The following is a 22,027-nucleotide window of genomic DNA, read 5'->3' as shown; positions in this document are numbered from 1 at the left end:
GAGGACCGGGACTTTATCCGTTTTTTGTGGTGGCAGAACGGAGATTTTACAAAAGAAGTGGCAGTGTTTCGCATGAATGTCCATCTCTTCGGGGCTGTCTCTTCTCCAAGTTGTGCTGCCTTTGCTTTGAGAAAAACAGCAGATGATCATCAATCTGAGTTCCGAGAAGAGGTTGTTCAGACTCTCAAAGAAAACTTCTATGTAGATGATTGCCTTAAGAGTGTGGCTTCTGAAGATGAAGCAGTTTGTTTAGTTAATGATCTTTCCATTCTTTGTCAGCGAGGAGGTTTCACTCTGACAAAATGGAGTAGCAACAAGCGCACTGTCCTGCAAACCATTCCCGAGGAGCACCGAGCCAAAGAGTGGAAGGAGCTGGATCTGGACAGGGACAGCCTGCCGGTTGAGAGAGCACTTGGATTGCTGTGGTGTGCGGAAACTGACTCATTTAAGTTCAAAATGGAGGTCCAGGAGAAGTCCTGCACAAGACGTGGGATGTTATCAGTTTCCAGTTCAGTATATGATCCACTTGGATTTTTGGCACCAGTTGTGCTGCCTGCTAAGATCCTGCTACAGGAGTTATGTCGGAGGAATTTCGGATGGGATGAGACTGTGCCCTACGACATTTTGCGTGACTGGACAAGGTGGTTGAAGGAGCTGAATGCACTGTCTGAATTCAAAGTTGAGAGATGCGTTAAGCCCATAAGCTGTGGGTCTTGCATAAATGCTCAACTTCATAATTTTTCTGACGCAAGCGAACAGGGGTATGGCACGGTCACTTACCTTAGAATCCAGAATAGCAACGGTGACATTCATGTTGCCTTCCTCATGGGCAAAGCCAGAGTAACGCCTTTAAAGGTCATCACTGTTCCCCGTTTGGAGTTAACTGCTGCTGTGCTTGCTGTTCGTGTTGACCTGATGTTAAAGAAAGAGTTGAGGCTCCAGTTGCAAGAATCTGTCTTTTGGACAGACAGCACATCTGTGCTCAAGTATGTCATGAATGAGGACAAGCGTTTTCATACTTTTGTTGCGAACAGAGTCTCTATTATCAGAGAAAGCACAAAGACATCACAGTGGCGATATGTTGGCTCAAAAGAGAATCCAGCTGATGATGCATCCAGAGGAAGGAGGGCTGGAGATTTTATTAAGAAAAACCGATGGATAGAAGGTCCCAAGTTTCTGTACAAACCAGAAGAGGAGTGGCCCAAAAACCTTGTACACACTGCAGTATGGGTTGACGACCTCGAGGTCAAGAAAGAAGCTGTTGTAAATGTGGTAAATACTCAAGGTTCACTGAAGGGTACAGATTGGCTGATGGCTTACTTTTCAGATTGGAGGAAACTTCGAGTAGCAGTTGCCTGGTTGCTTAGGTTGAAGAGGATATTATTGTTGAGAAGAATTCGCAAGAGGATGGAGGCAGATATTGCTGATGCCAACAAGCAAAGTGCCTTGGTGCAAGAGAGTCGAATAGTTAAAGGTGCAACAGGAGGACAACCTTTGTCAGCAGAAGATCGTATGGAAGCTGAGCTGGCCATAATTTGCTACTGCCAACAGCAAAGATTCCCTGAGGAGATCGCTGCTTTGTCTTCTGGAAAGGATATAGTGAGCAAAAAGAGTACCATCTATAAGCTGGACCCATGGTTGGATGATGGGCTTTTGAGAGTCGGAGGGCGGCTGACACGAGGCTCTTTGCCAGAAGACACAAAATATCCACTACTCCTCACTAAAGATCAGCATGTGTCTACCCTCATACTGAAGGATTTACATCAACAGCTTGGGCATAGTGGGCGTAACCACATGTTGTCTACATTAAGGAGGAGGTATTGGATCACAGGTGCCACCTCAGCTGTTAGAAAGATCATAGCAGAATGTTGTTTCTGTAAAATTTATAATGGCCGGATGATGGGGCAGAAGATGGCTGACCTACCCAAGGAGAGGATTCTGCCAGACCATCCACCATTTACCAACACAGGTGTTGACTATTTTGGACCAATAGTGGTGAAGAAGGGAAGAGGCACAGCGAAGCGTTATGGTGTCATCTTCACCTGCTTGGCCAGCAGAACAGTTCACCTTGAATTGGCTACTTCTCTTGACACGGATGCCTGTATTAATGCTCTGCGCCGATTTATCAGTAGAAGAGGACAAGTGGAGCATCTTCTATCAGATAATGGTATAAATTTCATAGGGGCAAAGAGAGAACTTAGAGAGGCACTTTCATCATTGAATCAGGCTAACATTCAAGGAGTTTTATGCCAGAAGGGCATTAAGTGGAGTTTCAATCCTCCTGCTGGATCCCATTATGGTGGGGTTTGGGAGCGAGTCATCCGCATGTTGAGGAAAATCCTCACTGCAGTTCTCCAACAGCAGATGCTTGATGACGATGGTTTCCATACGGTCCTGTGTGAAGTTGAGGCCATCTTAAACGATCGACCAATCACCAAATTGTCTGATGATCCAATGGATCTTGAAGCTCTGACCCCTAATCATATTATGTTGCTGAAAGGAAAACCGACATTATCCCCTGGATTGTTTGATGCACATGATTTGTACATAAAAAGAAGGTGGAGACAGGTCCAATACATTTCCGATCTCTTTTGGAAGAGATGGGTGAGAGAATACTTACCTTTGCTGCAGGAGAGGCAGAAATGGAATAAAACTAAGAATAGCCTCAAGCCTGGAGACATTGTGACCATTATGGATTCAACGGCGCCTCGAGGCTCCTGGCCACTCGGAAGAGTTTTGGAAACATTCCCTGACACAAAGGGGTTGGTTCGCTCTGTCCGTTTACAAACTAAGACCAGTGTTATAGACAGGCCTGTAGCGAAGCTTTGTTTTTTACACGAGTCTATGGGCTAAGGGGTTTTGTTATCACTATCGTTATTTAAGTTTCACTATTTGTATTTATGTGTGGCTCTTTGTTATGTGTTGGGAATTGGTATGTTTGATTCATCCCAATTAGGGGCCGGTATGTAAGAGCCATTTTGTCTTTATTTAAACCTTATGTAAGTGTGTGTCCAGTAGGGGTCTCTCTTTTGGGTAATTGGTTGCTGCATATAGGTAGGAACCTTCCTTCAGGTGACATATGTTGCTGGAGGGAAGGTGCACACAGTTTTTTGACCGCTAAGCTATGCTACACTGTATGCCATGCTGAGGAAATCTGTATTGGTGAAGGACTTGGAACTGTGGATTTATTGACTGTTTGTTGGACTCTTGCTTACTAGAAATGAGGACCAGTCACGGTAAAATAAATCTAAATGTAAGCATATTAACTTGGTGTGGACATTGCAGTGAATAACACCCAAGCGAGCGCGTCCATTAACAAGCACCTTCCAGCAGCCATCAGCTGCTTAAAGTAATCGACTTGGCTGCTTACAATATAAATATATATATATATATATATATATATATATATATATATATATATATATATATATATGACTAATTAAAACATGTTCTCAATAAAATACAATTATTAACTTTTTCATATAAAATAATTGCATTTTTTTATAATTAACGAACACACCGGAAAACGCAGCATAGTTCAAAACATAATAATAATAAATTTCTAAACATTGACTCTCAGTCTTTATTCACCTTTTTTCTCATGGTTTCTCAATAGAATTCATAAAGGTATAGAATAAAATAGCATAGTAATTTCCTACTAAATTCTGAAAAAACAGATTCTAATTATTGGACAAAAAACTTCCTCACGTAATAACCTAGAATACTGTCTAACACTTGATGGCTGCTCTGTTAAGTCTTTGTCGTCGGTTAGGAACCTGGGTGTGCTCTTTGATACCAATCTTTCATTTGAAAGTCACGTGTCTAGTATCTGTAAAACCGCATTTTTCCATCTTAAAAATATATCTAAATTACGCCATATGCTCTCATTGACCAATGCAGAACAATTAGTTCATGCTTTCATGACCTCAAGGCTAGATTATTGTAATGCTCTACTGGGTGGTTGCCCTGCACGCTTAATCATAGCCAGCTTAAAGGTTTTTGGTACGTAGAGACAAAGACGAAATGAATGATATTAAGTAGAGGATCTATGACCTCTGGAAGCATCTCTTTCAGTAGCTTAGTCGGTATAGGGTTTAACATACATGTTGTCGATTTAGATGATTTAACGAGTTTAGAAAATTCTTCCTCTCCTATAGCAACGAATGAATCAAAGTTTTCCTCAGGGAGACTACAATGCACTGCCTGATGCGATACTGTAGTAGACGGTTGTAACGATACTGTCGATGAACATCAGTAAGTGTAACAAAATAAAACATGTTGGAAACATGTTTATCACATAATTACTGTCTTTTCACTGTATTATTTTAAAGATTGGAAACACAATGAATGGATTATAAAACTAAACAATTATTATCATACTAAAACATTATTTTATTGTCATTTAATTTCTAAGAAAGTTGATATTTGATGTTTAATTTTTTATTATTAATAAAGCCCATTTTACCTGCAACTGAGTCCTTGCTTCATCTCCTCAACCCCAAACCCTGACATTTTGTTTCTGGTTTAGCTGAATCATCAAAGATCCGAAGCAAGTACATTGGTCAATTAAGTGAGATTAAATGCATAAAAATGTATGTTTTATTTAACATATTTAGTTATTGGAGGTTTGCTGAGTATTCAGCATTTCAATGATTTTATTAGTTTTGAAGAATATTGAATCTTTTTAGTCTAGAACTACAGTAACCATCATGTTTACACACAGACACACACAACGCCTCTGCGCTTTGTCTCAACATGGGAACAGGAGAGCTGTATTGTATAATGTATTAATGGTACTATTAAAACGAATTGGTTAAGATCCTTTTTGAAAAATGAAAATAGCTTTTGGTTTCATATCCCCAGTCAATTCTTTATGAAATTAGGAAGCATCAATATTTTCCTTAAATGTGATTATGACCTTAAAAAACTCTGTTAGTTATCAGTGTTTCATCAACAGGTTTTACTTGACTGGAAAATGATCTATAAGCATAATTTCAGTCCTCACAACATGTGGAACTGTAGATATGTGGTCTTTAGGAATAAATCTTTATCTTATGAAAATTTGTGGGAGAAAGGAATGATGCATATATTAGTTAACACTGGAGTTATGTCTTTTACAAACTTCTGTTCAAAATGTAATTTATTGGACAGAGAACAGTTTGATAACATTATAAAAGCAACACCACAATCTATAATTCAGATGTCTTTCAGCATATCTCGAACTAATGTAACCCGCTGTCTTCCTGAGCTTTTGGTGAAAAGAGTTTCTCTCACTAACCTAAATTTACCCAATACTACAATTTGGAAAGACTTTTTTAATAAATAAAAATTCAATCTTTCAATATTTTTCCAGTGTTGAAGTTCAGATTTTAAGAACAAAATGTCTTAAATTTCCAGTTGCACCAAAAGCAAAGTAAGTGCACTTTAAAATTCTTAATGGAGTAAACATATAATGAATAAACATCCAGAGAATGTTGAAGATGTCGATTTGGTCTTGATGTTAACTCTTGCTCTTTTTGTGTTGATCAGAACATCTGTTTTATGACTGTAAATTTGCCTCTGCCTTTTGGGAGGATTTTCATTACTGGTTATTTGAAGATTTAGCCGTATTAACAAAGGAAAATGCAATATTTGGTATGTTTCTGAAAGATGAAACGCATGACTTGCCAGTAAACACATTTATTATTCTTGGGAAATTCTTTTTACACAAACTGAATAGATTCTTGAAAACACTTCCAAACTTTTACGTTCTTCACAAGGAACTGTATAATTACTTCTTATCGTTAAAATTAATCAAGAAAAAGAATGCTTTAATCTTACCTACTTTGATAGAGGATCTTAAACTTGCTGAAAACACCTAGTCTTTTATTTATTTATTTATTTATTTATTATTTACTGGAATGTATTTTTCTTTTTTTCTTTATATTTTCTTTATCTTATGCTATTATGCTTGTCTGTTGTCTGATTAAGACATTTCATATTTTGTACCAGGACATTTATGTTTTTTATACTGTTCAATAAAGTTATTGGGGGAAAAAGAAAAAGCGGAAGATCAGACGTCATCAGTGAGAGTGGAGAGGATGTGGCGCCTCCTGCCGGACACTCAGAGAAACACAGTCAAGCCATCTTCAAATACAGCGCTTTAACAATGATTGTTCCAAAGCGGCTTTACAGAGATAATAGGAGATTACAGTAACAGAGATTGTTTTGGCTTTACAGCAGCTCTAGAATAAAGTTATTGTCCAGCTAAAGTTAGTTCAGGTTCAGTGTCAGACACGGATCAAATGCTGGTGTTTATGCGGGAGCAGGACAGTTATTCAGTTATTCATCAAACCATCGCTCCCTAGACAGATGACTTTGGATTAGAGGCAGAAATGTGGATTATACTGTTAATAAAATGCAATCAGATATGAATGGGTGATTTAACTTCTCTGTAGAGAAAACCAAATATATTTTCTTACAAATAAAAAGATAGGCTAAGTAGATGTATAAATCTAACATTATATAATAAAAAAGAATTAGAACAAGTGATACTATTTCTTGGAATGTGGTTTTTGACACAAAATGACATCGATTTCTCACATTTAAACAAAATGGAAGAAAAATGTTAGAGGATTTTAGGTGTGTTTCAGGTCGTGAATGTTGGAGCTGATAGAATGAAACTGAAAACCATTTATTCAACAATAATAAGAGCAATAATAGACTATGGATGTGTGGTTTATGATCAGATTATCTTTCAGTTTCGATATCACGTGATGCTGCAGCTCGAGAAATGGGCGTGGCTTAAGGCTGATATCGCAGTACTTCAGAAGAAAGATCAGCTCCACAACCAGTTATTAATGCTTATGACCAAATTCTCTCTAATTTACCTTATTGTGACAAACTTGAACATCAGCTCGACTCCTGGTGAGTTTGCATTTCCTGCAACGGGTTTCATGCAGATGTGTTGATTTATTGATAATATAAGGAATAACAGATTTTTTTAATGTAGGCCTCTTTATTGTTTTTAGGATGTATTTTCCTGCGCTGCGATCTTTCTGCAGTCTGATAATGGCGACGGGGTCTGAAACTCCTCCTGGTAAGAGAATATCCCACAGGATTTATTAAAGCAAAATAGCGGAGCTCCTAATGAGACATGGGGATGATGATGGAGAAAATATGACATGGTAGCCTACATGGACATGATAATGCCTTTTCGGTCGAACGAAAAAACTTTGAAATATAATAGGCTACGTGTAACGCTTCTCATCCGACAGCACTCAAATCACAGACGGACACGGAGAACTGCGTTTCATGCGTTGTTTACTGCAACACAAGGGAAAACATATATATCCTCTGGCGACAGTGGGCATTTACACATACATGCATCACCATCTTCAGCATCGGATAACCTTCTCTCTGTTGCTTAAAACAACATATACTGCGACGCAGCGCAAATTTGTCTTAATAGAACAGTTTTAACAGTCAAGAATCAAAAATAAAAGCATACCTGTAACACAAGGGAAAACATAGGCTAAATCCTCTGGCGACAGTGGGCATTTACACATACATGCATCTACAAAAGCAAACAAAAATGTGAGATTCATTTGCGTTTGATTTGAAAAGATGCAACGCATATATTGAGAAAGTTGCATCCAAACTTCACAAAGTTAGTCACATACAATCAACATCAATTTATATATTGTTACATAACATCCACAAACTTTATTCTCAATATTATTCGTGAAATTAACAAATATTTAGTTACAAAAACACTAATTTCACCGGAGCACATTTTACCTACCTTTTAGTTTACCTAAGCATCGGATAACCTTCTCTGCTGGGGGTAGGGGTGTGGTCTCACACGTGAAAGGGCAAATGACCCACTAATTACTCATGTCGCCACAAGGGGTCACCAAACAGTTATTAAATGAACAAAACAATAATTTTGGTGAAAGACACAACATTTATAGAGCTAAACTGAATCTTATATACTGAATCTGGGTCAAGAGCCCAACTAAAGAAAACACTGATCACCACAAGAGTGACTTAAGATTGTGCTTTTTCTCCTTCAGTGATTCTGCTTTCTGTAACGAGTTACATTTATAATTTATAATTTATTTTAACAGATTATAATTAATCATAAATATTTTAGTTATTTTTAGAATTGACTGTAACAGAATTAATAGTACAATTATTTAATCAGAGAAGAAGACAGGAGAATGTTGGGAAGGTTTTCTGATGTCTAGGTCATTTTGATTAAGGCCATTTTTTATACATTGTTAACACCAGGTGTCTACGATAATGGTCAATAATCACTCAATTAATCACTTAATTATCTCATTAACTTTAACACTGCTTCAGTGTTCATTTAATCAATGTTAATGTGTCAATGTGAACCACACTGAACCAACATCACTTTTGCACCTGCGATTAATGCTGACATTTCTTTTTAATTTCATCCAAAAATCAATGGTAATGGAATTGAATCAATGTTACAGTGTGATGTTGGTTCAATATTATGCTTGCACTCTCATAAAATGAAACACAACAACTATAATAGCCTGAAATCCACTGGAAATATTTCCTGTAGCTCAAACAGTAGAGCATTGGCGCTAGCAACGCCAAGTTCATGGGTTCGTTTCCCAGGGAAAGCAAGAACTGACAAAATGTAAAATGTGTACCTTGAATACAATGTAAGTCGCTTTGGATAAAAGCGTCTGCCAAATGCATAAATGTAAATGTAAAATGTAAATGTAAATATAAGACTATAAATCTGTCAAGATCTCAGCAGAAGTTATTTTTTTACAATTAACAGAGGTTTAGATGTTGATGATTTATTGAAAATGATTGGTCACCATTATGCAAAGAAAGCCAGAAGATGATCAAGTGATATTGTTTTCAGTGCCATAATTCACTAATTTTACCCCTGACCAAAAGTGGTTATTTGTTATTAAAGGGGTGGTATAATGCCCTTTTCACAAGATGTAAAATAAGTCTCTGATGTCCCCAGAGTGTGTGTGAAGTTTTAGCTCAAAATACCCCACAGATATTTTTATATAGCATGTTAAAATTGTACATTTTTGAGAGTGAGCAAAAACACCGTTTTGTGTTTCCCTTTAAATGCAAATGAGCTGCTGCTCCCGGCACAGGGGGCGGTTTTACCTCACACACACATGCACTGAACATTTCACAAACTTTTAGCCTTTTATGTTCAAACCGGAGTCGGACAATGATGGAGAGACTCAAGAAGAAGTGACAACATGTAGAAGCAACAGGACATTTCTGAATGGATAGTTCATTAATTTATGTAGCTTATGTGTAGTTATCGTCTAGTCATTGATTAGCATATTCTGTCTCTATAATCTATAAATCGTATTCCCGGAGGCAGGGTTTATGTAAATTTTGTCGTGTAGTCGCTACCAGTCGTTTGTTGTAGTCCTCAAAAAGTGATTTCTTTAAAATCAAATATCTCCCTTTGCTTTGAACTTTGAGCGTTGTAACTTTGCAGATGTTGTTTATGCTCAAACAGCAACATTACACACTAACTACAGTTAGAAAAGTGAAATCATAATCAACCACCCCTTTAATAGATTATATTCACTGGAAATACATTCTTGCAACAGATCAGACATTCTGAATTTAGATTTTTAAGTTCATTGTAGGATTTGTTTAAAGATTTTGACACACACAGACATCAATAATCAGCATATGAATCTCAACAATGATGACATGCTTCATGCATGCTGATTTTATACTATGGTGGCTCCCAGCATGCATTGCGGTATGAAGCATGTCACGCTAATGTATTTTACAATCAAAATTAGAATGTCTGATTTGTGGCAAGAAAGTAATGCTGGTGAATATAATCTATTAACAACAACAACAACAACAAAAAACTTTTGGTCAGGGATACGATTGGTGAATTATTCTACTTTATGTTGTTGAAAACTATATCATCTGATCATCTTTGTTTCCATCTTTCTTTGCAACAAATTGTGTGTTTTGGTAAACACTGTTTCAAAGACCACAAACTCATATAAAAAGCTAAGAGTCAAACTGACCAACTAAACTGACCCAATGGAAACATTGATCACAATAATGGCGACTAAACATTTTCCATAAACCATCAACATCTAAACCTTGTAACATTGATTTAAAGGTGCCCTAGAATTTGAAATTGAATTTATCTTGGCATAGTTAAATAACAAGAGTTCAGTACATGGACATGACATACAGTGAGTCTCAAACACCATAGTTTTCTCCTTCGTATTTAAATCTCGTTTTTGAAAAACACCCCTGAAAAAAAGGCGAATGTCAACAGGCGTGGTTGATGTTTATCTATAATCGGATACCGCAACAATCAATGACGCTGTTACACTGCACAACAAAATTCTTACTGTACTTACCTCATGTTTGCATTGGTGAAAGCATTAATGAGTACAGAAACTGCGTTGATAAGATCTTTTTTCACGCGATCAACAGACTGTTATCTGCTCAATGCTCATCACTGCAACCTTTTATGTGATGGGAATAGATCTAAATACTTAAAAAAATTCTCACGATTCGTTAATACCGATAGCTGTAATAGTAAAAACGTATAATAGCTGTAATAGTAAAAGTTTTCGTGAGAGTTGCACATGCAATGCTAAATATTTCATATGCAAGCATGTCAGCCAATCACAGCAGTGGGCGTTTACACTGAAGTCTCACAGCAGCCAATCTCAGCAGTGGGCGTTTACACTGAAGTCTCACAGCAGCCAATCACAGCAGAGGGCGTTTACACTGAAGTCTCACAGCAGCCAATCTCAGCAGAGGGCGTTTACACTGAAGTCTCACAGCAGCCAATCACAGCAGTGGGCGTTTACACTGAAGTCTCACAGCAGCCAATCACAGCAGTGGGCGTTTACACTGAAGTCTCACAGCAGCCAATCACAGCAGTGGGCGTTTACACTGAACACATTACTGTGTGTCTCTGTCAGGAAAACATTACTTACTTTTAGAGTCATCTTTGAGTAAATTATGTCATATATTTTCTGAATTGGCTTTTAATAATTTACTTCTGTAATTGGCATGATACATTTTTACCTGACAAATAAATGTTACATCTTGAATTATTCTGAAGTTTTAGAATTCATTTTAGTAGATTAATGTGTAGTCTGGTGTTTCTGCAAATCTCTGTCCAGGGTAGATCAAACTGAAGGCACTTTGAATGGACCATGTGGCACATCTTAGGAAGACCTTCTGATTTCTGACTATCTCCTGACTTAGCATGTTGTACGCTGCAAATATTATAAAAAATTACACCTATGGGTCTGCAGTGAGCGGCTGCATTGGGTAAAATACTTGCACTGCACCCTCTGACTATTTCAGGACTGGCTAGTTTGTGATCGTGAGCGCGCAGTCGCGACGTGACGTCTCAAAGCGACACTAGGTCCGTAATGAACGAATAATTGAAAGTATGAGATAATCAGAATAATCAAAGATCTAAATTAATTCATAATCAATATTTATGATTATTTTCTAATCAGAAATACGATCTAAATTTGATTATCATTTGAAATTGGAGTCAGATTAAACGTAGAGCTAAAGTAATACTAAAACTAAATTCCAATAAATTAAAGGAGTCATAACCTAGTATTACCTTGGATACCTACTGCTGTATTATAGTCTTTCAGGCCCTTCTAAAAAAGAAAAGTGGAAAAAAAAATAAACACAGAGCTCCTCAGACCCTTATTTCTGAAGGCAATATTGTCTCGCGAGATCTGATGCGATATTTTGGCTGTCGTGGACGGTCATTGTAATAATGCAAATGAGGCGCGTTGATTGGTGGCAGGAAGGAGGGGGGTTGACACCGCAGGTAACGCTTCAGCATATCATTCCAAAATGACATCATGGCGCAAGTTGTGAATGAACCCGACCTGGCCGCGACCGGCTTCCCCCAGTATATAAGCGTTAGGCAATCAATATACAATAGCCGAGTTCATGATGATCTCAGTCAGTAGTCCTTATGGGGGTGCTTGTGTCAAAATGATTTACGACTTTGACCTTTGACCTTTTGGCAGGTTGAACTTCCGGTGACCTTTATGATTGACGGGTTGAACTTCCGGAATGCGGTCATGGGATTAACCTATTGACCCTGCTAGCCTATCGATCATGTTTTTTGACAGTTAGTTTTGAACTATGACCTATCTAGGACTAAATCATAGTTTTGACGGGTAGTTTTGTCCTATATTAATAGAACAGATGTTTTTTGCCGTTTGTTTGAACTTTGTCCCAGTTATATGTGTGTGCGTGTGTGGTTATTGTACCTGCGCCCCCACCGCAGTGAAAGTGAGAAGCGTATGTCACACAAAATAATCTCATCCTTTAAAATAAAACATACATTGAAACCAATTATTTTAGATGAATAAAAGTTTATAAAATAAAAAGCTACTAAAACCAATTATTTTAGAGAGTTGAAAAGTATGTCCATACCATTGACGTCCACAAAAATAATTAACCTAAAGTTGAAAAACATACCTTTAAAAAGCGTTTAAAAAGCTTACTAAAACCAATTATTTTAGATAAAAATTACATAAACAATGTACTCTTTAAAAGTGTATAATCTAAATCAATTTAAGGTTGAAAAAAACATTTAGTTATTTCACATTCCTATCCTTTATATAATTTATAATATAAATTATATAATAATTATCATGCTAAGGTTGTCTTACCTTATTTTAGAGAGAACCTACCAGGGATGAAACGGGCTCGCAGCTCCATCTATTGGACTCTCTCTGAATCGACGATCAGAATGAGACATGGTCAATGTTTTGTTAGGGTTAAAATGATTTTCAAACTATAATCCAAAATTTTTAAAAGTTGTAATAATGTTTTCAAATGATTAAAAGTGGAAATACAAAAAGACTTTCTTCCTGAATGAGCTTACCCGTGTCTCAAAACATAAGGGAGCCGCGCGCGTGTCTCTGTCCGTGTGTGTGTGTGTGTGTGTGTGTGTGTGTGTGTCAGCAGCAAGAGGAGGGGGCCGCGCGCGTCTGTGGGTGTCTATGCGCGCGCTCTCTCTGTCTGACATCCCCCTCCTTTGCACCTCTCAGTATAGTGAAACTGTGAAGTCTATCTCGCACTCACTAAAGTTGAAAAACATTCTATTCTTTTAAAGGGTTATAAATGAAATGATTATAAGAAATATACTGCAAGCAATTGTTTCAGATAAACAAAATCCATTCTACATTTTTTAGAGAGCTGAAGGCGGTGTTTTCACATCACCTTTGTGACCTGCGGCGCTCCAAATCAGTCCTTATGTGTGTGTGTGTGCGTGCGAATGGGTCTTGTAAATTAACGTGCCACCGTTCACTCTCGTCTGAATTTACTTCAAATAATAATATCTTTCAAAGATGTTGTTAATTAAAACCATCATATCTTATAAAGGAGTAGCATGTTTTTGACAGTTTTCTGACGGTTCTATCTATGAATTACGCTTGGTCCGCGTCTAGCATATCTTCTGCCCCCGAATTTACGGTGACACCTGTGACCCTGGTCCATTTCCACGAATTTTACAGGTCCATTCATAGAACAAGGATGACACCTAGTGGTCACTCAACACCGATTTCCTTCATATACTCGCCTTTATAAATACATTTTGATAAGCTCAAACCATCACTTGCACCAAAACTTTGGAGACTCTCCAAGACAATCACTTGGCCCAAACATTTTCGCAGACAATGGAGAAACGTGAGTATTTTCTCATTTCATGCTATGCTGTTTTATTTAAAAAAAGTTTGTTTATACAAAAGAAAAAAAAAAGACAGTATAATTCATTAGTGTTTTAAAACATGGATTATCTGCTGATTCATATAAATTATGCTATGGTGTTTGATCTGTTGTAACTGATGATGGAAATATTCATTTAACAAAGTATGCTATGTTGTCTTTAAACCGTATTGATTCACCAGTGTTTTAAAAACATGCTATTGGAATTTGATCTGCTGATAGAGATTTTTTAACTACTATATTAATTTATCATAAAATTATGATTATGCTATGACGTCTTTAAACCATATTACAATTCATTACTGTAATAAAACATGCACTGGTATTTTATCTACTGTTAGTGACTATATTCATAAACTATGATGTTTTATTTTATCTGCTATATTCATAAACTATGCTGTTTTTTCTGCTGATAGATATTTTAACTACTCTATTAATTTATCACCAATTATGATTATGCCTCGATGTTTTATTTGTCTTAATATCAGCGCTAGAGTGTTTAGTATGAAAAACACTTTTATTTTGATGATATGAGATGCCTCCCTCTGCTGTCGGTTTAATGGTATGACATTGAAATGCCTCCCTCTGCTGGCGGATTAATGTTATGACACCCTGTTATAGTGAAAATTGCGCCATCTGATGGCGGTTTAATGTTATGACACCCTGTTATAGTGAAAATTGCGCCATCTGCTGGATTTTGATGATATAACATCATGATTTCTTTGTCACAGTCTGTCTCTGTGTGTCTGTGTGTGTATATGTGTGTGAGAGAGAGAGAGAGAGTGAGTTTGTGTGTGTGAGAGAGTGTGTGTGCTCCATTAAACAAGCATATAAAAACCCTCACCATGTGTTTTAAATCATAACAGGGTTTTTTATTTTTATCTCAGGTTCAAATATTGAGCAGCAAGCCTTTGACGCTATTAATACATGTAAGTACGTATTAACTATTCTTTTTATAAATTAAAATGAACGTATTTTAATTTTGTCTTTTTATAAATTTAATTTTTTAATTCACAGTGACCGCTCGGGCTGTTGATCCAGACAGCGCCGCCAATGGTAAAACAAGATTTTTCAAGATATGAGAAATCAAAATGTTAGATTTCTTTTATGTTTATGAGAAATCAAATTTTATTTTTAGATTTCATACAATTTATCACCCAACCCGGCTTCGAGACAGTTATCGATCTCACGCAAGATGGCAATGAAGATCCCACCGTCAATGTAACAGACAGGCCCCACATCCTACCTGATTCCACTCCGGCGTGCGTCGAGAATCCAATAGGGTCCAACGACGAACCACTTCCTGGACCCAGCGACGAACCAGCAAGAAAGAAGACTAGAAAAACGAATCGTCCCACCTCGCCGGTCAGTCCTGGACCAAGCGGCGAACCACCAAGAAAGACTTATCGTTTTACAGCGGTGGTCCGACCTGAACCCAGCGGGGAACTACCAAGAAAGACTTATCGTTTTACCACGGCAATCAGTCCTGAGAGCTCTCCAGAAAGGAAAACTCTTTGTCCGACACCACCAAGCAGCCCACCCACCAGTCCTGAGACCGCCTTCTTTCATGGTAAGACCTTCTACATTATTTGCATTTAAACTCCGCCGGAGTCACGCCATTAAGATTTTTTTTATTTGTTACACACAGCTGACTCGAGTAGAAGCCATAAGGATGACGTGACTACCTGGGGTACGTCTCAACTCGATGCTTGGGACCTGGGTTCTTGGACGAGCGAGCGTGGCGAGGTGTCAACCAGCCATGCGGGTCAAACACCCTACCCTTCTAGATCACCGTCGTTGGAAGAAGTAGAAGTGGAAGAAGTGCCGGAGCCTCAGTCGGCTGATGAACCATTCGATGATGCGCCTCTGACGCATAGGCTCATTAATTCGATAGAATCATTAGGTCAAGAGTTTCGCGACGCTCAGGTTGACATAAACAACAAGTACATCGAACTTCGAGACGTACAGGATGATATTAACAACAAATTGATTGAGCCGATTCGATGCGCAGGATCGCTTTATTCAGGATCTGGCCAATGAAATATTCCGTCGCGTCAATGCTATGAGATCAACGACTGAACAGCGGTTTGATAGAAATGATCGTATGTTGAGCCAATACCAACGAGAATTGGTGCTCATTTTGCATCACCTTATTCTCACCATCATAGATGAGACGACGGAGTCAAATTGAATATAGATCTATTCCTAGTAATTCTTATATTGCACGTTTGTAATATTCCATCTATACTTTGTTTACATATAATCTGATATTTCATTTATACTCTGATTGTGTAATATTTCATTTATACTTTGTTTACATATATGCTTTTTATACTATATGAAATTTGCAATAGTTCATTTATACTTTGTTTACATATAATCTGATATTTCATGAATGTTTGTATACTCTGATTTTGTAATAGTTCATATATGCTTTTTTATACTATATGAAATTTGTATGCTTGTTTTAACTCTATGATTTTGTAATAGTACGTGTTTTGCTCTGAAATCTAAAAATGGACGGGTCAGACGACGCAGACTTATGCCAATCAGACCAATCCTCCACAGAACTGTCACCGGACGAGATTGAAATGCTAAGTATACTGCCCGATTCTTTAGAACAGTATTTGTTTAATCTAGAATCCCCTGCTATGTTGGATCTTTTTGAATTAGCTGTAAATCCAAATATGAATTTGTTTGATCCTCTGCTAAGCCTAGACAACGACCCCGTTGTACAACATGGCGGTGTTTTAAACAACCCACCATCTACCGACCCTGACAACACAGAGCACCCTGCCGGTAATGATACTTCGCCACCGTCCGCATCAGGTAATGTTGACCCTACTACACAGGCTCGATTAAGCCGTACAGACATTGACAGGTTGATTCGCGAGGGTGGGGACGTTAACGGATATCATGTTTTACCACGACCTCGTTTCAATAGCGTGACGTTGAGAAGGACTACGAATCTGAGAGAGATTAACTCTACAGATTTGGCCCGTTATCATACCCGCCTACACGACATGCTTACCGGAATTGTGAATTTCGCTAGGGAATTTGACCATGCACCGGTGCTCAATATCACATTGACGGCTCCCAGCCTCCAAACGCCCGTTAGCGGTATTTTAATCCCCGGTAATAATTACGACGTGGATGGGTTTATGGATCAAATCGAAAAAGTTTTACAGAGCAACGACCGGTTACTATCTGACCAAACCGTAGAATTTGAAGCCTGCGTAGCCATGAACAGACAAGGAGGGGGGCGGCGAAAAATCACGGACCTCGCTGTTGATGAGGTGATCAAAAGAAAAAAGACGAGCTTATTCTGTCCCACCAATATTTCAAATAATTTGTGCTTCTCCATCTGTCTAGCCCGTTTCCTCAACCCCCAACACCCCGAGAGCGAGTTAGAAAAACTGGCTACCGTCATCCAAAACAGCGTCGGCTTCTCAATCCAAGACCGAATCGGTCTCGGCGACATAGCCTCGTTTGAACGAGCGCTAGACATTAAAATCGTCGTATTTCACAGATCTAATGCATTGGTCTTAGAAACCTACAAAAACTCTGACGAACCCCACCCAAAAACGGTCTTCCTCTATCTCCACAACGAGCACTACTACATGATAACGAGTTTGACGGCATTCATCGGTTCAGGTTACGTGTGTCCATTTTGCTATAAATCTTACACCACCCGCAGAGACCATCGATGTAAGCACGCCTGCAACATCTGTTTTGACAGCGAATGTTACAGGTTCCCTGTAAGAATCATACATTGCCCCGATTGTCTGCGTTATTGTAAATCGGCTTATTGTTTCGAAATGCATAAAAAAAACCCGCCTCCCGGTCAGGAATACCCCGCTTGTGATATGATCAAATACTGCAAACTATGTAACAGACGTTACGACGTTAAACCGGGCAAGAAAACCAAACACATCTGCGCCCCAGACAAATGCGTGCATTGTCGCGAGCGTCTGACGAACGTTGGTGAGCATCAATGCTTCATACAACCTCTAGAGCCTAAGGAGCCGTGCGAGAAATACATCTTCTACGATTTCGAAACGCGGTACGAAAATGGTAGACACGTGGCTAATTTTGTTTGCGCCATCACATTCAAAGGCAAGAAATTTACTGCTAGCGGTACCGGCTGCATCGCTAAGCTAATCAACCACTTCAGACAACCCCGATACACAGGCTACTGCTTCATCGCTCATTACGCCTCCAGATTCGACGCCTTTCTAATCCTCGAGTATTTTTGCAAATCAGGGATCGCGATTGAGGTCATAATGCAAGGGTGCAAATTACTCTTGATGTACGATGACGCTTTTGCCCAGCGATACATCGATAGCTACTCATTTTTCCCATTCGCTCTCGCCAAAATGCCCGCGGCGTTAGACTTGACGACGACTGAAAAAGGCTACTTTCCCCATCTTTTCAACAGGGTGGAAAATGAGAACTATGTCGGACCATACCCCGACAAAAAGTTCTACAACTACGAGAACATGTCGGATAAAGACCGAGAAAAGTTTGATGCGTGGTACAGCACGGTGAAGGGCAAGTTCTTTAACTTCAAGAAAGAACTGTACGCCTACGGCGTTAACGACGTTGTGTTGTTGCGCGAAGGATGCATGAAGTACAGAGCGTCATTCCTACACTGCACCAAACTCGACCCTTTTGGGTTCACGACGCTCGCCAGCTGCGCGATGGGGGTCTTCAAAACACATTATCTCGACAGAAACACGCTCGCCCTCACGCATAACAAAGCGTACGTCCATCAAAATAAGTCCTACTCAAGCGGTTCGATCGAATGGCTAGAGTATATAAAAAAGACTCGAAACGTGGACCTTCACCACGCCGTAAACCACGGCGAAGTATCGATCGGTAAGTACTTTTTAGACGGCTACTACGAGCAGGACGGCGTCAGGCACGGCTTAGAATACGCAGGGTGCATCTTCCACGGGCACTGCTGTCGCTTTGAACCCCATCAGGCGCACCCCCTGTCCGGAGTACCCTACGGGGTTCTCAGGAACCAATTTGACGATAAGGTTGAAATTCTCCGGAACGCGTACGGTTTGCAAATCGAGGTTCTGTGGGAATGCGAATGGAACCGCATGAAAAAGACCGATCCCTCCGTGATAGAATTTATGGCCGATTATTCTGCCCCAGAGAGATTGAATCCTCGCGATGCGCTTTACGGAGGCCGAACGAACGCCTATAAACTATACCACAAGGTGAGCGGCGATGAGAAAATAAGGTATCTGGATTTCACCAGTCTCTATCCTTTCTGCCAAGCCAGGAAAACATATCCGATCGAACACCCCGAAATCATTTTCGCAGATTTTGAACCGATTGAAAACTATTACGGACTTATCAAAGCCACCGTGTACCCTCCCCGCAACTTACTGCACCCGGTTCTCCCTTACAGATGCCAAGGAAAACTCATGTTTCCGCTATGTAGAACCTGCGCCCAGGACCAAAACCAGACCTCGAGCTGTACCCACACGGACCAGGAAAGATCGCTCTCGGGCTGTTGGGTCAGTATCGAGCTTTTAAAAGCCATCGAGAAGGGCTATGTGGTAGCCAAGATAGACGAGGTTTGGCATTTTCCACAACGGTCAGACACGTTGTTTGCCGAATACGTAAAAACCTTCTTGCGTTTGAAACAACAAGCGTCTGGGTACCCTTCGAACGTCGTCACGGATGCAGAGAAAGAGGCTTACATCCGTGACTATTTTGAAAAAGAGGGTATTCAACTCGATCCGGAAAAGATCAAGTACAATGCGGCCCAAAGGGCAATCACAAAATTAATTCTGAATAGTTTGTGGGGACGCTTCTCTTTAAGACAGAACTTACCTCAAACGATTCTGGTGAGCGAGCCCGAAGATTTCACCAGGATTGTTTTTGGCAATACCGACACGCTGGCCTATTTCTCATTCGTCTCAGACGACGTAGCTCTCGTCCAGCATAAACCCGACAAAGACGATGTTTGCAAGGCACGCGACGTCAATGTTTTTTTAGGCGCTTTCACTACAGCGCACGCCCGACTGGAATTGTACGAATTGATGGACAGACTAGGCGACCGACTGCTATACTCTGACACAGACAGCGTCGTATTTGTGTCTAGGGACGGCGACTGGGAGCCGCCTCTGGGCGATCATTTAGGGGAGCTGACTAGCGAGGTAGCCCCCGATGATTATATAGCGACCTTCTGCTCGAGCGGTCCCAAATCGTATGGATTTGAGACGGCCAAAGGTCAAGTTTCTATGAAAGCTAAAGGTATTACCCTGAATGCTAAAAATTCCCGAGCTATCTGTCTCGAATCCCTGATTGGTCTGGTTGACAGCTATGTGACGTCGCATGATAGATCCAAATACATCCTGGCTCAGACGGAAAACATTGTTAGAGATAAAAAGGCTCTCACATTACACAACAAATCAGTCGTTAAAAGGTTTAAGGTCGTCTACAATAAACGTCGGCTTTTAAGCGATTACAGCACGCTTCCTTATGGCTACTGATCAGATGATGCACAGAGGGTCTCAGGATGTTTCCGATTTTGATTTCAGACTTCAACACCCTTTCAGCTGTGTCCTATCCGGGCCCTCGAATAGTGGCAAGTCTTATTTTGTAAAACTTTTGTTGGAAAAAGGTTTGAATATCATTTCCAAGAAAATTGAAAACATTGTTTGGTTGTATGATTGCTGGCAAACTTTGTACGATGATTTACTTCAATTGTATGACATTAAATTTATACAAGGAATACCCCAGAGTCTGAATGATGATGATTTACTGCCTGTTACCACCACTAATCTTCTCGTGGTGGACGACCTCATGGAGCAAGCTAGCGCTAACGTTGAACTGCAGCGGGTGTTCACGCAATACTGCCACCACAGGAATCTCAGCTCTATTTACATAGTGCAAAATTTATTTGCACAGGGAAAGTCCAGCCGAACCATCAGTTTAAACGCCAATTATATGATCCTGTTTAAAAATCCTCGGGACGTTCATCAAGTGGCGATGCTAGGTCGTCAAATGTACCCCGGAAACACAAAATACTTTATGGAGTGTTATCACGACGCGGTCGACCGACCTTTCGGCTATCTCATGATAGACTATAAAGCAAAAACTCCGGAGCAGTACCGTCTCAGAACAGGATTGCTTTCGGAGCGTCAAGTGGTTTATATCCCGAAAAAAAGAAGAGCGTGATAACCATGTCCGCCAGACTTTGTAAGCATCTGCCGGTGTTAAAACTGCTACATAAAGCCACTCCTAAACAACGACGCCTTATTTTACAATCGGCGTCCGACGAATTCATTTTAGCGCTCTGCGAACTGGCTCTAAACATCCTCTATGGCGTCATTCCGGTCAACAGGCAACAGTATCAAAAACTGAAAAAGAGAAAAACGGATATTAAATTTGTAGCCAATAAAAAAATTGGCATAGCGGCCAAGAAACGAGTCTTCAACCAGAAGGGAGGGTTCCTGTTGCCGCTCCTAAGCGTAGCCTTGCCGTTTCTCACGAACTTGATAGCAAATCGCTAGGATGGAGTATGCCGAGAAGATGTATTTAGTCCCTCACCATCAGCTGGACAAGCTCAAGAGTGAAAATGCTCGCGAGAACATTCAACAGACCGTGGAGAACGATTTGGACGCCGCCATAAGAAATATTTTACGCCGCACCGATTTGAATCCTTACGAAAAAGTCAAACTTTACACCCATACCCTGAGCAGGTTTTTGACCATCGTTAAACAAGGGGATCGTGAGAGCGGTGTTTTAACGCTTTCGTTACCGGATCTTGACCCCGGTCATAAAGACGAATCGCCGGCTGCTAACGTTGAAGACGTTAAAGTTGAGGGGGCTGTCGTCGACGAAGTTCTGAAGAATGTGCCATCGAGAAGTGTGAAAAACAGCAGATACATATTAGACAAGATGTCTAAAGCTAAAGGACTGAGCTCGTGGAACGAATCCGGGGAGTTTGTGTTCAGGGGTAAAGCCGTACAAGGTTCGCACATGCTCGATTTGTTAAAAAATGTTACGGCCCCGCAAAAGGTCAGGGATGACCGGAGACCTCTAGGATGGTCCGAGTTTCTACGGGCCTTTGCCGAATTAAACATTCCTTTTTCTATGGTGCCCAATCAACAGGTCAGACGCACGATTAACTCTCTAAAGAGTAAACCTCTAGAACCTTATAAAAAAAAGACACAGAGATATTCACCTCGCCTGGCTCCAGAGTTTGGAAACTTGGCTCTAAAGAGTAAACCTTTAGAACCGCCATCACCAC

The 22,027-nt window shown here is 39.8% G+C and overlaps 3 protein-coding genes across 3 annotated transcripts in view; all 3 read left to right on the top strand.

Annotated features, from left to right (window-relative positions):
- LOC311095130 (uncharacterized protein) overlaps positions 1-22,027 on the top strand; it is a 467,684-nt gene that overhangs the window by 264,911 nt on the left and 180,746 nt on the right. The window lies entirely within an intron of this gene.
- Positions 6,774-22,027, top strand: part of LOC311095066 (uncharacterized protein) — a 31,185-nt gene continuing 15,931 nt past the window's right edge. Inside the window, exons 1-2 of the mRNA XM_084133399.1 lie at positions 6,774-6,906; positions 7,011-7,078. Coding sequence (XP_083989525.1) covers positions 7,012-7,078 — 67 coding nt within the window. The 5' untranslated portion in view covers positions 6,774-6,906; position 7,011. The remainder of the gene's footprint in view (positions 6,907-7,010; positions 7,079-22,027) is intronic.
- Positions 14,647-20,490, top strand: LOC311096960 (uncharacterized protein). Its single transcript, XM_084136424.1, has 2 exons — positions 14,647-14,808; positions 14,891-20,490. The coding sequence occupies exon 2, from the start codon at positions 16,269-16,271 to the stop codon at positions 20,262-20,264; it is 3,996 nt and encodes a 1,331-aa protein (XP_083992550.1). The 5' UTR covers positions 14,647-14,808; positions 14,891-16,268; the 3' UTR covers positions 20,265-20,490.

Source organism: Abramis brama (assembly GCF_963993115.1).
Source record: "Abramis brama genome assembly, chromosome: 1".
In the NCBI taxonomy this organism is placed as follows: Eukaryota; Metazoa; Chordata; class Actinopteri; order Cypriniformes; family Leuciscidae; genus Abramis; species Abramis brama.
This window is presented reverse-complemented; position numbering and strand designations above follow the sequence as displayed.